The 14,107-nt window shown below is 31.3% G+C and overlaps 1 protein-coding gene across 8 annotated transcripts in view; it reads left to right on the top strand.

The window, feature by feature from the left end:
- Positions 1-14,107, top strand: part of DLG1 (discs large MAGUK scaffold protein 1) — a 229,273-nt gene that overhangs the window by 145,109 nt on the left and 70,057 nt on the right. For all 8 annotated transcript variants that reach the window (XM_015600251.2, XM_015600246.2, XM_015600237.2 and 5 more), the window contains 4 exons: positions 126-250; positions 1,967-2,136; positions 3,081-3,217; positions 7,950-8,094. In XM_015600251.2, the coding sequence (XP_015455737.1) occupies positions 126-250; positions 1,967-2,136; positions 3,081-3,217; positions 7,950-8,094 (577 nt within the window). The remainder of the gene's footprint in view (positions 1-125; positions 251-1,966; positions 2,137-3,080; positions 3,218-7,949; positions 8,095-14,107) is intronic.

Raw genomic sequence — 14,107 nt, 5'->3', positions numbered from 1 at the left:
CTACACATAAACCTTCATGTGTTTGTTCTTGTGTTAGTATAGTTTCTAGGTCTTATAATGACAGGAACCTATCAATAAAGATAATTCTTATTCAGTCTTCCAATTTTTTCCCTCTTTATGTCTAGGGAAATTCAGGGCTTGGTTTCAGCATTGCAGGAGGTACGGACAACCCACATATTGGAGATGACTCAAGTATTTTCATTACCAAAATTATTGCAGGGGGAGCAGCTGCCCAAGATGGAAGATTGCGGTATGTTTTGCACTTTGTTATGACACCGAATCCACTTTGTACATTTTTCTTGAGGCAAATTGAACAAAGCATAAATACAAATAAGAACCACTATCATAATAACTAACATAAGGTAGATGCTCAAATAATGAAAGAAAATTGCGCTCTGAGCATTAGTTCCATCTTTCATTTGGGAATTTAATTTTGTATTTGTGTTTTTAAATACATTCACAAAATGTTTTACATTTAATTTCTGAGCAGGAAACATACATACATACGTACATACATGCATATATATATAAACTTATAAGATACAAGGGATCAGATATATCTGAGTTTGTATTATATGCAACAAAGTAAAGATTATGCAGACTTTAAATAAATATATTTTCTTAATTGAATAGATGAAAATAACATTGCCATCTTGTTTAAATTTAGTGTTCCACTTCAGAAGACATCTTTAGCATTTTATTGTTTCCTTAGGCCATAGATTATGGCACTTCTATTATTCCCTAGTTTGTTGTTTTTTAATATATGTAATTTAATATATTCCCTACTCTGAAGTTTTAGGACTAAAGATTTTATATGGTCTGTTAAAAACATCTTATTTTAAGGCTCCATGCAGCACTTTACTTTCTAAACTTCTCACTGGATATGACAGGTGGTATATTAATAAAATTAGATATTAATATTTTGACCATTCACGTAAATTAGACATTTATTTCCTGATTCTGTTATTAGCCTTCTTTTTGTGCTTATGTGAAAATTAATATGTTTCATTTGTTTCACTGAGGAACGTACCTACAGGACTAACTCTAAGATATTACTGTCTTTGGAATTTCTTTTCTCTAAAGAAAGTTAATTGGATATAGAAACTTACCAGGATCAATTTTAATATTTTAATTGTTTTATTCTCCTTCCTTGCCCAATTTGAGATCACCATCTACCCCCTCCAAAAAAAAAAAAAATAAAAAAAACTGAGAGCAGAGCTAGGGGGAAAACTTAGGACTAGGAACAAATCAATCTTTAAAAATATATTACTCTGTCAAATTAAGATAAATTATTTACATGAGAAAATTTTTAATTAAATGATATAATCTTTAACTTCATATAAATTTTAAGAAATAACTTCATTTTTTAAAAATCTAGTATATCTAAGTTGGAAAAACCAATCAAAAATTTATTTTTGGATAAATCAATTACTTAATCTCAATTCTGCCACTTACAGTCTCTGTGACCTTACGCTGGTCATTCAGTCTGAACCTCCGTTTTCTTACCTTTAAACCACAACTGTGTCAGTCATTATCTAGATGGCTTTGAGAAAGTTATTTAAACTCTTTGTGCCTGTATCTCCATTGTAATAAAGGGATATAAATATCTTTCTCCCTTACAGGTTGTTGTGAGGGTTAAGCACTAAAAGAAGTATTAGGCATGTGGTTAGTGCTAAATAAATATTTTCTATTTTTGTAAAGTGTCTTAAGGCCTACACATGATAAGCATACAAATTGCAGCTGTCATTATTATTTAATATTTTTGTATAATCTATTATTTGTACTTTTTCTTTTGATAGCCATTGGGAAATATTTATATAAGTATTCAATACATTGAAATTTAACATGCAGTTTTTTCATTTATATTTTCTCTAGTAATAATTCTCTTTACCTTAAAAATGAAAAGGACAAAAAAAATTGGCAAAGTGAAAAATTGATTTTTTAATTTTTAATTTTTTTCCTTCAGGGTCAATGACTGTATATTGCGAGTAAATGAAGTAGATGTTCGTGATGTAACACATAGCAAAGCAGTTGAAGCATTGAAAGAAGCAGGGTCTATTGTACGCTTGTACGTAAAAAGACGGAAACCTGTATCAGAAAAAATAATGGAAATAAAGCTCATTAAAGGTCCTAAAGGTATAAAATAAATCGAACTAAGACAAATTAAGAAATCTCTTAGTTAAATATAACTTTGAAGTTATTTATGACACATTCTAGATTAATAATATCAGTAATCTACAGAACTTGCATGAATTTTTAGAATTTCTGCTATTTCTACTGATTTTTGACTTAAGTAGAATTCTATTTAAATACTTTGAAGTTATATATAATTTTGATATTAATTTGTAATCATTAATCCATAAAGTATATTAAATGCAGGTACATAGACTAAGTTAAAAGAAGAAAATGTGAGTGTGTCATTAGCAGTTACATTTACAATGAGGACTTTTAAGGTGTGGTTTCTGAATTTTGAAAACATTGATGGGATTGAGGATAAATATAAATATTGATTCTAATTTGCGGCTTCATGGAAGAGGTGGTACTCCAACAAACGAAAAAAAAAAATAGAGAGCTACAAATTTGGTACTGAAGCTATGAGATTTGTGAATTAACAGAAATGCCTTATTTAAATTAATTTATAGAATATTGGAAAAATAAGCTATTCACATTTCTAAAAACCTATTCTACCCACTACCAGCAATTTTATTATTTTTTCTCAATTTTAATCTTGCGAAGGTATTAAAATTGTTAGTAAGAAGCACAGTTATGACAGAAACAAAAATGAAACATAATTTTATAATGTCTCTTTGAACTAACAAATACATTTACAAAGAGACTTTAAGATGTAACTTGGGAGGAAAAAAAGGAAACTTACTTGTAACTGTAAGAGACACCTATATTTATAATTGTCCCCTGATTGCAGAACAAATGCTTACAAATTTAAAAGTAGGTAGATAGAGTTTTTCTAGTTTAAAAACATTAGTGTGATGAAATTATCACCTTCAAGTTTTCAGCCATTTCTTTCTACTTATAAATTCACATTTATTGATGAGATTCTAAAACTCGTGTTGTCCAAACAGGTCTTGGGTTCAGCATTGCTGGAGGTGTTGGAAATCAACATATTCCTGGAGATAATAGCATCTATGTAACCAAAATAATTGAAGGAGGTGCAGCACATAAAGATGGTAAACTTCAGATTGGAGATAAACTTTTAGCAGTAAGTATAAGAAATCTATTGTTTTAAAAATCATTTTACTGATCTTTTATCCTTTTCTGGCAGACTCTGGAATTTCTGCATGCCAAAAATGTTTAAATGATATTTAAATGAGTGACTATTAGCTTTGCTTTAGCCAAAACCTGAAAAATGATCCTTGGAATTATCTTTATTTTCCATTTTCATTTCCTCTACAAGCCTCCCTCCCTGCTCCTTTTCATCTTTGTTTTTTTTTTTTTTTTTTCCTTCTATTTTTTTGTTTAAAGGGTTTAAAGGGTTAGTGGCTAGGATGCACAGAATTGTTTAATCATAATTCTTAAGTTCATGACAGCGTCATCCTTTGTTTTTTTTTGACCTTTTTTCCTTTTTATTTTTACACTTAAAGTATCTTTTTAATATAATGAAAGCTGCTAAAGTCATTACCCAACCAAGAACTAGAAGATCAACAGTTTGTGTTTCTCATTCCTTTACTTTTTAAAAATTGTTTAATTACATATATATGCGTGAATATTTTATTCAGTATCATTTGTTTTAAAATTTTTTTAAAGGCTTTTGTGTTATATGTAGTCTTTTAATACTTTTTTCACTAAATATTGTTTTACTGAGACTTACCCATATTGTTGTCTAGACCTGAAGTTTAGTCATTCCACCTTTATATAATATTCTAGGACTATACCACAGTCTTCATTAACAACTGTGTCTTATCCAGTCTTCATCAACAACTGTGTCTTAACCCATGTTCCTTAGAAAAACAAAACCTGAAAAAAAGCTCCTATGCTAAGTAGGTATAAACAGAAGGTGGAATCTCAGTGAAGCTAGAATAAGTGAAAATGAAAAGTGAGGCAGAGAATGAGAGAAAGCCAATTCGAGGTATTATGTTTCTGAGCTGGCTATAATTTCATAAGAAAATGTAGTTGACTGTTGTGTAGGACAGTCCTCTAGGCAGGTAATGTGGAACCACACTAAACCTTAGATCCAGCCATTCAGGGAAAAGAAAGGATTTATCTGCTGGCCCTTTTAGTTCTCTGACTCTTGTTAGTCAAAATCTACCCCATGTGGTTAACTGTCCCAAGTTTTTGGACTGTGTTGCCCTGCTCCCTCCCTCCATGGCACAGCACTTCCCCTGAACTCAGAAGTGGTAAGAAGAGCTGGAGACTTAGTAATCTAGACAGGCCGGACAGAGGCTTCTGATGTGTGATAGCTGTCACTATGTGGAACACATCACTTACGCCTAAGCCCAGCTCTTACTCCAGAAAAAGTTGAAAGAGCTGGTAATGATAGGAGACAAGCTGAGAGGAGCATTAGCCAGGAGTTTTCACTAAGCATGTAGCCAAGGCCTAGTGGGCAGGTAGGCTCAAATGAATCTGAAAAGGCACATAAATTGGATCTGGTATAGTGGTGAGATGGGTTATTTCTTCTTTTCCCCCTTTTTTTGAAAGTGGGGGTATTATGAATAATTCTGCTAGGAAGACCTGCATTTTGTTCTGGTAAACATGTACAGGGTACAAGAGTTTCACTTAACCACTTAAGATGTAATGGATCATGGGTTATCAATAACATTATAACAAAAAACATCATATTTTCTAAGCTGCTTGTAAAAATTTATACTTCCATCAGCAATGTATAAATGATTTCTTTGTTCTACATGCTGTCCGGTACTGCTTATTGTTGCAGCAAAGAGATAGACTGACTATTTTTGAGTTAATGATTGGGAGGAGGAAGGATCTCATCGTGAAATACTTTTCTATAACCTATCCTCTCAAAGCTATGACTTGCCACTCTTTTCCCCAAGCGACAGCCAACATCCCAGCATCATCACTTACACTCACACACACTCATCATCCCTTACACTCATACACACAACACCACACACAGTTATGTATACCAGTTGAAAACAGCCTTCTTATTCCACTGGGCTTCTCACTTTTATTTTTTGAATTTCTTGGATACTGTGTTTTTCTTTATGATTTCCCCAGAATCAACTTTAGTAGTAGGGAGCTAGCAATTTATGCTAACTTACCATTTAGTGAGGCTTTCGTTGTCATAATTCCACTGAAATTATTCAGTTCTTTGTTCTCACCTTGACATATCAAGTAGTTGACATATCTTCCTTCACTTTATCCATTTTGCTGAATAGTCACCTTCTATCTTGGTATTTCTCTTACCTCACTAGTCCTTTCTTCTCATTCTCCTTTTTGGTGCATCTTCTCCCTAACCTTTAAACATTGAAGTGATCCAGAACTCAGCCCTTGTATATTTTCTCTTCTCACTTTGATAGGTGGTCAAATAATTTAGTAGGTCTCATTTGCACATGATAAGGATAAGTATTATCTTCTGAACTTTAGTTTCATTTCTACACACACACACACACACACACACACCTTTTGTGCTCAGTTGAAATATAAAAATTTTTAACAATGGATCTTGTCAAAACTTTTGAAACACCCTAAGAGATTTCATCTAGTCTCCTTTTGTATGTCTCAAGAATCAGCTCAAATTTAATATATCTAAAAATGAAATTCTGAGTCCCTACTCTCCTTGCTCCCAAATCCTGCTCCTTGCTCAGTCTTACATCTTATTAAATGGGAACTTTATCCTTCTATTTACCCAGATTTAAAACTTTAGGATAATCTCTTTCTTTTGCACTCCACATTGAATTCCTTAGCAAATCTTACCAGCTCATTTATCAGTTACCTGATGCTACCTAAAATAAAAACACAAAAATTAATGGCTAAAATGACAACAATCATTTATTTGCTTACAATTCTGCAATTTAGGGAGGGTTTGGGCAGGATAGCCTGTCTCTACTCCGCATAATGTCAACTAGGGTGGCTCAACTCGGGCCAGGGATCTACTTCCAAGTTGGCTCACATATGGCAGACAAGTTGTTGTTGGCTGTGAGCTGGTAGCTCAACTGAGGCTATTAGACAGGTATCCTGTGCCCACTCCACATGGCTAAGTTGGGCTTCTCACAGAATAGTGGCCAGGTTCAAAGAGGGACATACCAAGAGTGAGCTTTCCAAGAAGACAAGCTCCAGTGTGTGGCATTTATCAATCCTCTTTTTGCATCACAGTAATTAATGTGTCATAGGCTAAAGCTAGTTAATGGCCAAGCAATATTCAATTTAGGAAGGAATTTTGCAAGGATATGAATACCAAGGTGCATGGCTTATTGCAGGTCACAAAGGAACAGTATCCACAGCTGTATTTTCAAATTGCAGGCAGTCCTCACTATACACAGTAGTTTGAGACCATGAAAATGACCATGCAGCTGAAACCCTGCAAAGCAATATTAATAATGGGGAAAGGTACAGTTGTTCTGTGGTCTTTAGAAATTTTTGTGAAAACATTAAAAACTCTCCCATTAATTATAAAGATAAAAATTAAGGCAATGAAAAATATACTAAAATCGATGTTTGTTTAATATGTTGTAATATAAAACATTAGAAACATTTATAGTGTTTTATTTAATTGCCAAAAAAATTTTACCAAAAAAAAGTGTAATCTAAACCTAAAGCTAGCAGCAGGAAAGAAGGAAATAATAAAAATTAGAGCAGAAATTCATGAAATACAGAATAGAAAAACCATAGAGAAGATCAACAAAACCAAAATTTGGTTCTTTGAAAGGTCAACAAAATTGACAAACCTGTAGCTAGACTGACCTAAAAGAAAGATGACTGAAATAAATAAAAGTAGAAATGAAAGAGGCAGGAATGAAAGAGAGGATATAAGGGAATACTTTTATTTATGAACAACTGCATCAGAACTTAAATGAAATGGATAAATTCCTAGAAAGACACAAACTACCACTTCTATTCAATGTTATATTGATAGCCAGGGCAGTAAGAAAAGAAAAAGACATTCAGACTGGGAAGAAAGAAGTAAAACTATATTTGCAGATTACACAACATTGCATATAGAAAATCCTAAGGAACCTACTAATAGAACTAATAAACAAGGTTAGCAAGGTTGTAGGACCTACCATCACTACCTAAAAATCAATTCTGTTTTTATACAGAAGATAGGTGAATGACCAAAATAATTGGAAAAAATATCAACCTGACTATTAACAATGGAAATATCAATTTAAATACAAATTAAAATATGGATCATTTTGCAGGCTTTGTTATAAATTGATAATATTCAGTGTTTGTAAAGGTATGAGTTGATGAGAACTCACATTCTGTAGTAGTGGGTATAAATTTACTAAAGCTATTTATTTTGAAGAACAGTTTAAATATCTGTTAAGATTGGAATGGCTTTATAAGCTATGATAAAACTACACAATGGGGCACTGTGCAACAGTTTTTTAAATCAGATGATTCTATATGTCCCAACATTAAATGATCTCTAAGATACCTTATATTAAAAATCGAGTTGCAGAACAAAAACTTTAATATGGTCTCATTTTCTTTTTTAAAAAGAAAAGAGCTACAGTATATCCATATATTCCTAAATGCCTATGAGTGGAAGGAGGCTCAGGCTTGGGGATTGGGAGGAATAGGGGCTGGAGTCAAAATTGGCTATTTCATTAACATACATAAACAACTTCACTTATCACCATAAACAACTTCCTAATGTCGTAGATAATAAAAGTGGGTATATTCTTCCTACACACCTTTATATTCCTTAAATCACTCCTGCATTTCCCCTATCTTTAGGTGTAATTGTTTATAACCAAAAAACAGAAAGGAAGTGAAAATGTCTTAAAATAAATGTGGCAATTTTCCTTTAGGTGAATAGTGTGTGTTTAGAAGAAGTTACTCATGAAGAAGCAGTAACTGCCTTAAAGAACACATCTGATTTTGTTTATTTGAAAGTGGCAAAACCCACAAGTATGTATATGAATGATGGTTACACACCACCTGATATCACCAACTGTAAGTCTGTTTACTTTAATCTGTTATTATATTCTTAGATGTTATGTATTTTAATAAAGATTCACAGTATAAAGTCTAAACATTATACAAATACTTTTAAAGGAACTATTAAGCATTTTAACCTAATAGTTTTTAAAATTCACTTTTAGTTCAGAATTTTCATAATGGAGGGGGGCTTTTTCACCTTTATGATTTTATAGCAACAATTATTTTTAACATTTAAGACATCAATTCTCAATCTTTTATGTAAATAGCAGTCACCAAAGGCATTTTCGAATAATGCAGATTCTTGTTTTGTTTTAATAGTTTCTGGATGGAGTACAGAAATTTACTTTAACAAGCAATTAATTCTTTTAAGCAAGGTAATTCTTTCCAGTGCTTCTGGTGCTGTTGGTTCATGGACCGCACTTTGAGAAACACTAATTTAAAATACAATATTTCTAAAACTTGGGCTTTTCTATACTCTCAAGTATATGCACACAGATATTATCTTTATACTTCAAGCTCCTAGTGTATTGCCTGACTATATTTGCATGCAATACAATTGCATTGCCTAAAATGGAATTGTTAATAAAAGTACTTATGTAATTTTGTTTCCTATTTGATTTCCAGTTTTTTTTTTAACATACAAGCTGAAATGAGGTTTAAATATATTTTTAATGTGTTTGTGTCGGTTGAAAAATGAAAGTTTTATTTGGTACATTGAGTTGATACTAGACTACCCATGTGTAATAAAGATCTTAAATATACTCTTTGTCATCTGCTTTTCCAAGTTTTCCTTTTTTAAATTGTTAGAATTTTAGAGATATTTGTGATTTTCTAAGTGTCAGTGTTTCTCATTTTAAACTTGTCAAAGTTCATTACCATCACTAATCTAGTTAAATACAAATTATTTTTTGAAATATATATAGTGTCCAGTGAGTGATGCATCTTCATTATCTGCTTATTGGGTCATTAGGTACTCATGTATAACTAAATTATTTACCAACAGTATTCAGTCTCTTTAATGGACAGGAATGATGTCTCATATTTCATTTCTGTCAGAAGAGAACGTTGCGACTTGTTTAAAATTCTTACATACAGTTGATCTTGCACACAAACTTTATAAAGGGCTTTATGTATTTTTATTTGTGCTTAGAGAAGCAAATTCAATAATAAGCTACTTTTTATTCACTAATTTAAGTATGTCTTAATTATTGTGCTGTCTTTCTTGTTCGAAACAACTATGTGCATTTCTCAGTAATAAAAAAAAAAGAGTGAAATCTTGCCATTTACAACAACATGGGTGAGGCTAAGGAATATTATGCTATGTGAAATAAGTCAGACAGAGAGAAAGACAAATACCATATGATTTCATTTATATGTGGAATCTTAAAAAAAAATTTGGAAACTGTGATGATTATAGTCAGAAAAAAAAATGTGTTCTAAGGCAACAACTATATTTAATCACTGACTCTGCCCCTAAGCAAAACATAAATCAACAAAGAGAACAAATGAAGGAAAAAGAAATGTGAAGAAAATATTGACAAATGGACAAGCAAAATTCTATCTTGGCTCCATTGTATTGCCTTTGCTCCTTTGTCAAAAATAAGTTGACTGTATTTATATGGATCTGTTTCTGTATTCTCTCTTTTGTTCCATTGATCGAGTTTTTCTATTCCTTTGCCAGTTCCACACTACCTTGATTGATTACTGTAGCTTTATAGGAAGTCTTGAACAAAGTGTGAGTCCTTCAACTTTGTTCTTCTTTAGTATTGTGGTGGCTGTTCTGGGTCTTTTGCCTCTCCATATAAACTTTAGAATCATTTTGACAATATCCACAAAATAACTTGCTGGTATTTTGATTGGGTTCACATTGAATCTGTAGATTAAGTGGAGAAGAACTAATATCTTGACAATATTGAATCTCTCTATCTGTAAATATGGAATAGCTCTCCATTTATTGAGTTCTTCTTTGATATCTTTCATCAGATTTTTTTAGGTTTTCTCATACAGATCTTATCTATATTTTGTTAGATTTACACCTAACTATATCATTTTGGGGGGTGCTAATGTAAATGATATTGTTTTTAATTTCAAATTCTACTTGTTCATTGCTGGTATATAGGAAAGCCATTGACTTTTATATAATAACCTGTATCTTGCAACCTTGCTATGGTTGCTTATTAGTTCCTGGAGTTTTTTGGTCAGTTCTTTCAGATTTTCTGTATAGATGATCGTGACATCTGCAAACAAAAACAGTTTTATTTCTTCTTAATCTATATAGCTTTTACTTTTCTTGCCTTATTGTATTAGCTAGGACATCCTTTACTTGTTACTAAACATAATGGTAAAGGTTCAAGCTTCTTACCTTTAAGTATGATATTTGTTGTAGGATTTTTGTGGATTTTTTTAAATCAAGTTGACAGCACTCTTCTCTATTTCTAGTGAAAGTTTTATCATAAATTGATAATTGAGTTTTTTTAAATGCTTTTTCCATATCCGTTGATATGATCATGTGACTGTGACTTTTTTTCTTTAACCTGTTGATGCGATGGATCATATTAATTGGTTTTAAAAGATTTAACCAGCCTTTCATACCTGGTACATTGAGTTGATACTAGACTACCCATGTGTAATAAAGATCTTAAATATACTCTTTGTCATCTGCTTTTCCAAGTTTTCCCAGATAAATCCCAGATGCTCGTAGTATTGAATTTGATTTACTAATATTTTGTTGAGGATGTTTTCATCTGTGTTCATGAGGGATATGCTATAGGGTTTTTTTTTCCTTGTAATTCCTTTGTCTGGTTTTGTAAATAGGGTAATGTTGACCTTACAAAATGAGTTAGGAAATATTCTCTTTACTTCTATCTGCTGGAAGAAACTATAGAGAATTGGTATAATTTCTTCCTTAAATGTTTGTTAAAACTCATCAGTGAATCCTCCTGGACCTGGTGCTGTTTTGGAAAGTTGTCAATTGTTAATTCAATATCTTTTAATAAATATAATCTTGTTCAGATTGTTATTTCTTCTCTGTGAGTTTTGGCAAATTGTATCTTTCGAGGAATTGGTCCATTTCATCTAGGTTATAAAATTTGTGGGCATAGTGTTCTTATAGTATTTCTTTATTATCATTTTAATGTCCATATCTGTAGTGATATTCCTTTTTTTATTTCTGATATTAATAATTTCTGCCTTCTCACTTGGAAGCCTGGCTAGAGGCTTGTTGATCTTTTCAAAGAACCAGTTTTTGGTTTTGCTGCTTTTTCTCTGTTGATTTCCTATTTTCAATTTCATTGATTTCGGCCCTATTTTTTATTATTTTTTGTCTGCTTGCTTTCAATTTAATTTGCTCTTCATTTTCTAGTTTTATAAGGTGGAAGCTAAGATGATTCATTTTAGATCTTTCTCCTTTTCAAATATATGCATTCAATACTATCAGTTTCCCTCTAAGCATTGCTTTTGCTGCATCTCACAAATTTTGATAAGTCGTATTTTCATTTTCATTTAGTTCAAAACATTTTTAAATTTCTCTGGAGATTTTTTTCTTTGATCCTTGTGCTGTTGAGTGTTATTTAATCTCTACATAGTTGGGGGTTTTTAGCTTGCATTTTGTTATTGATTTCTAGTTTTCATTCCATTGTGGCCTGAGAGCAGACATTGTGTGATTTATATTTTTTAAATTTGTTAAGATGTGTTTTATGGCCCAGCATGTGGTCTGTCTTGGTGAATGTTTCATGAGAGCTTAAGAAGAATGTGTATTCTGCTTTTGTTTGAAGAAGTAGTCTTTAGGTATTCATTATATCCTATTGATTAATGTTGTTGTTTAGTTCAACTATGTCTTTACTGATTTTCTGCCTACTCTGTCAGCCCATTTGTGATAAAACAGTGTGGATTCATTTATTTCTTTTTGCTCTTCTGTCTGTTTTAGCCTCATGTAGTTTGACACTGTTATGTGCATACATGTAAAGGATTGATATGTCTTCTTGGAGAATTGTCCCCTTCATAATTATGTAATACCCTTCATTATCCCTGATTACTTACTTTAAAGGCTTTAGTGTCCAAAATCAGTATAGCTACTCCTGCTTTCTTTTGATTAGTTTTAGCATGCTATATATATTTCTCCATTCATTTACTTTTAATCTATACGTATTTTTTTATATTTAAAATCAGTTTCTTATAGACAATTGGGTCTTATTTTTTGATCCACTCTGACAATCTCTATTTTCTAATTGGTGCATTTAGACCATTGATGTTCAAAGTGAATATTGATGTAACTGGATTAATATCTGTTGTATTTGTTAATTTTCGATTTGTTGCCCTTGTTTTTTGTTCCTCTATTTGTTTTCCACTCTTTCTGCCTTTTATGGTTTTAATTAAACATTCTTTTTGATTGCAGTTTCTTTACTTTCTTAGCATATCACATATTCTTTTTATTCCTTTTTAGTGGTTGCCCTAGAGTTTGCAATATACATGTACAAGTAATCGTAGTCTACTTTTAAATAACACTATACAGTTTCACAGGTAGTGTGAGTACCTTATAAAAACAAAATAATCCTAAGTTCTCTCTTCCATCACTTATATCATTGCTAACATTCATTTCACTTATATATAAGCATACATACAGACGCACACACATGCAGACATACTCAAATACAGTGTTGTTATTATTTTAAACAAAGTTTATCTGTCAGATCAAGAATAAGAAAAATAAGTAGTTTTTTTTAATCTTCACTTATTCCTTCTCCAATGATCTTTATGTAAAACTGAGTTTCTGACCTATTAACTTTACTTCTCTCTAAAGAATGTCTTCAAATACTTCAAAAGGGAGGTATACTAGCACAGATTCCCTCAATATTTGTATAAAAAAGTATTTCTTCTTTACTTTTGAAAGATAATTTCACAAAGTACAGAGTGTATTTTTTCTCTCTTTTTTTTAAGAGGTTTAAATATATATTTTTTATTATGGTGACATTGGTTAACGAAATTTTCAGGTGTACATTATAATTTGACATCTGTAAATTCTATTGTGTGTTTACCACTCAAAGAATAATTTATGGGCTCCCACTAAGGTGTATTTGGATATTTGAAAGATATTATATATAATTTACTGTAAATTAAGTTCATTGTGGTAACATTGGTTAATACAATTATATAATTTTCAGGTGTACATTATAATTTGACATCTGTAAATTCTATTGTGTGTTTACCACTCAAAGAATAATTTATGGGCTCCCACTAAGGTGTATTTGGATATTTGAAAGATATTATATATATTTTATTGTAAATTAAGTTCATTGTGGTAACATTGGTTAATACAATTATATAATTTTCAGGTGTACATTATAATTTGACATCTGTAAATTCTATTGTGTGTTTACCACTCAAAGAATAATTTATGGGCTCCCACTAAGGTGTATTTGGATATTTGAAAGATATTATATATATTTTATTGTAAATTAAGTTCATTGTGGTAACATTGGTTAATACAATTATATAATTTTCAGGTGTACATTATAATTTGACATCTGTAAATTCTATTGTGTGTTTACCACTCAAAGAATAATTTATGGGCTCCCACTAAGGTGTATTTGGATATTTGAAAGATATTATATATATTTTATTGTAAATTAAGTTCATTGTGGTAACATTGGTTAATACAATTATATAATTTTCAGGTGTACATTATAATTTGACATCTGTAAATTCTATTGTGTGTTTACCACTCAAAGAATAATTTATGGGCTCCCACTAAGGTGTATTTGGATATTTGAAAGATATTATATATATTTTATTGTAAATTAAGTTCATTGTGGTAACATTGGTTAATACAATTATATAATTTTCAGGTGTACATTATAATTTGACATCTGTAAATTCTATTGTGTGTTTACCACTCAAAGTCCAGTTTCCTTCAGCTACTATGTATTTGATCTCCTTTACCCACTTCACCATCCCCCTACCCCCTATTTGTGACCTTTACCCCATCTACCTCCCCCACCCCACTAGTAATCACTACTCTATAGTTCTC

Source organism: Pteropus alecto, unplaced genomic scaffold (assembly GCF_000325575.1).
Source record: "Pteropus alecto unplaced genomic scaffold, ASM32557v1 scaffold311, whole genome shotgun sequence".
In the NCBI taxonomy this organism is placed as follows: Eukaryota; Metazoa; Chordata; class Mammalia; order Chiroptera; family Pteropodidae; genus Pteropus; species Pteropus alecto.
This window is presented reverse-complemented; position numbering and strand designations above follow the sequence as displayed.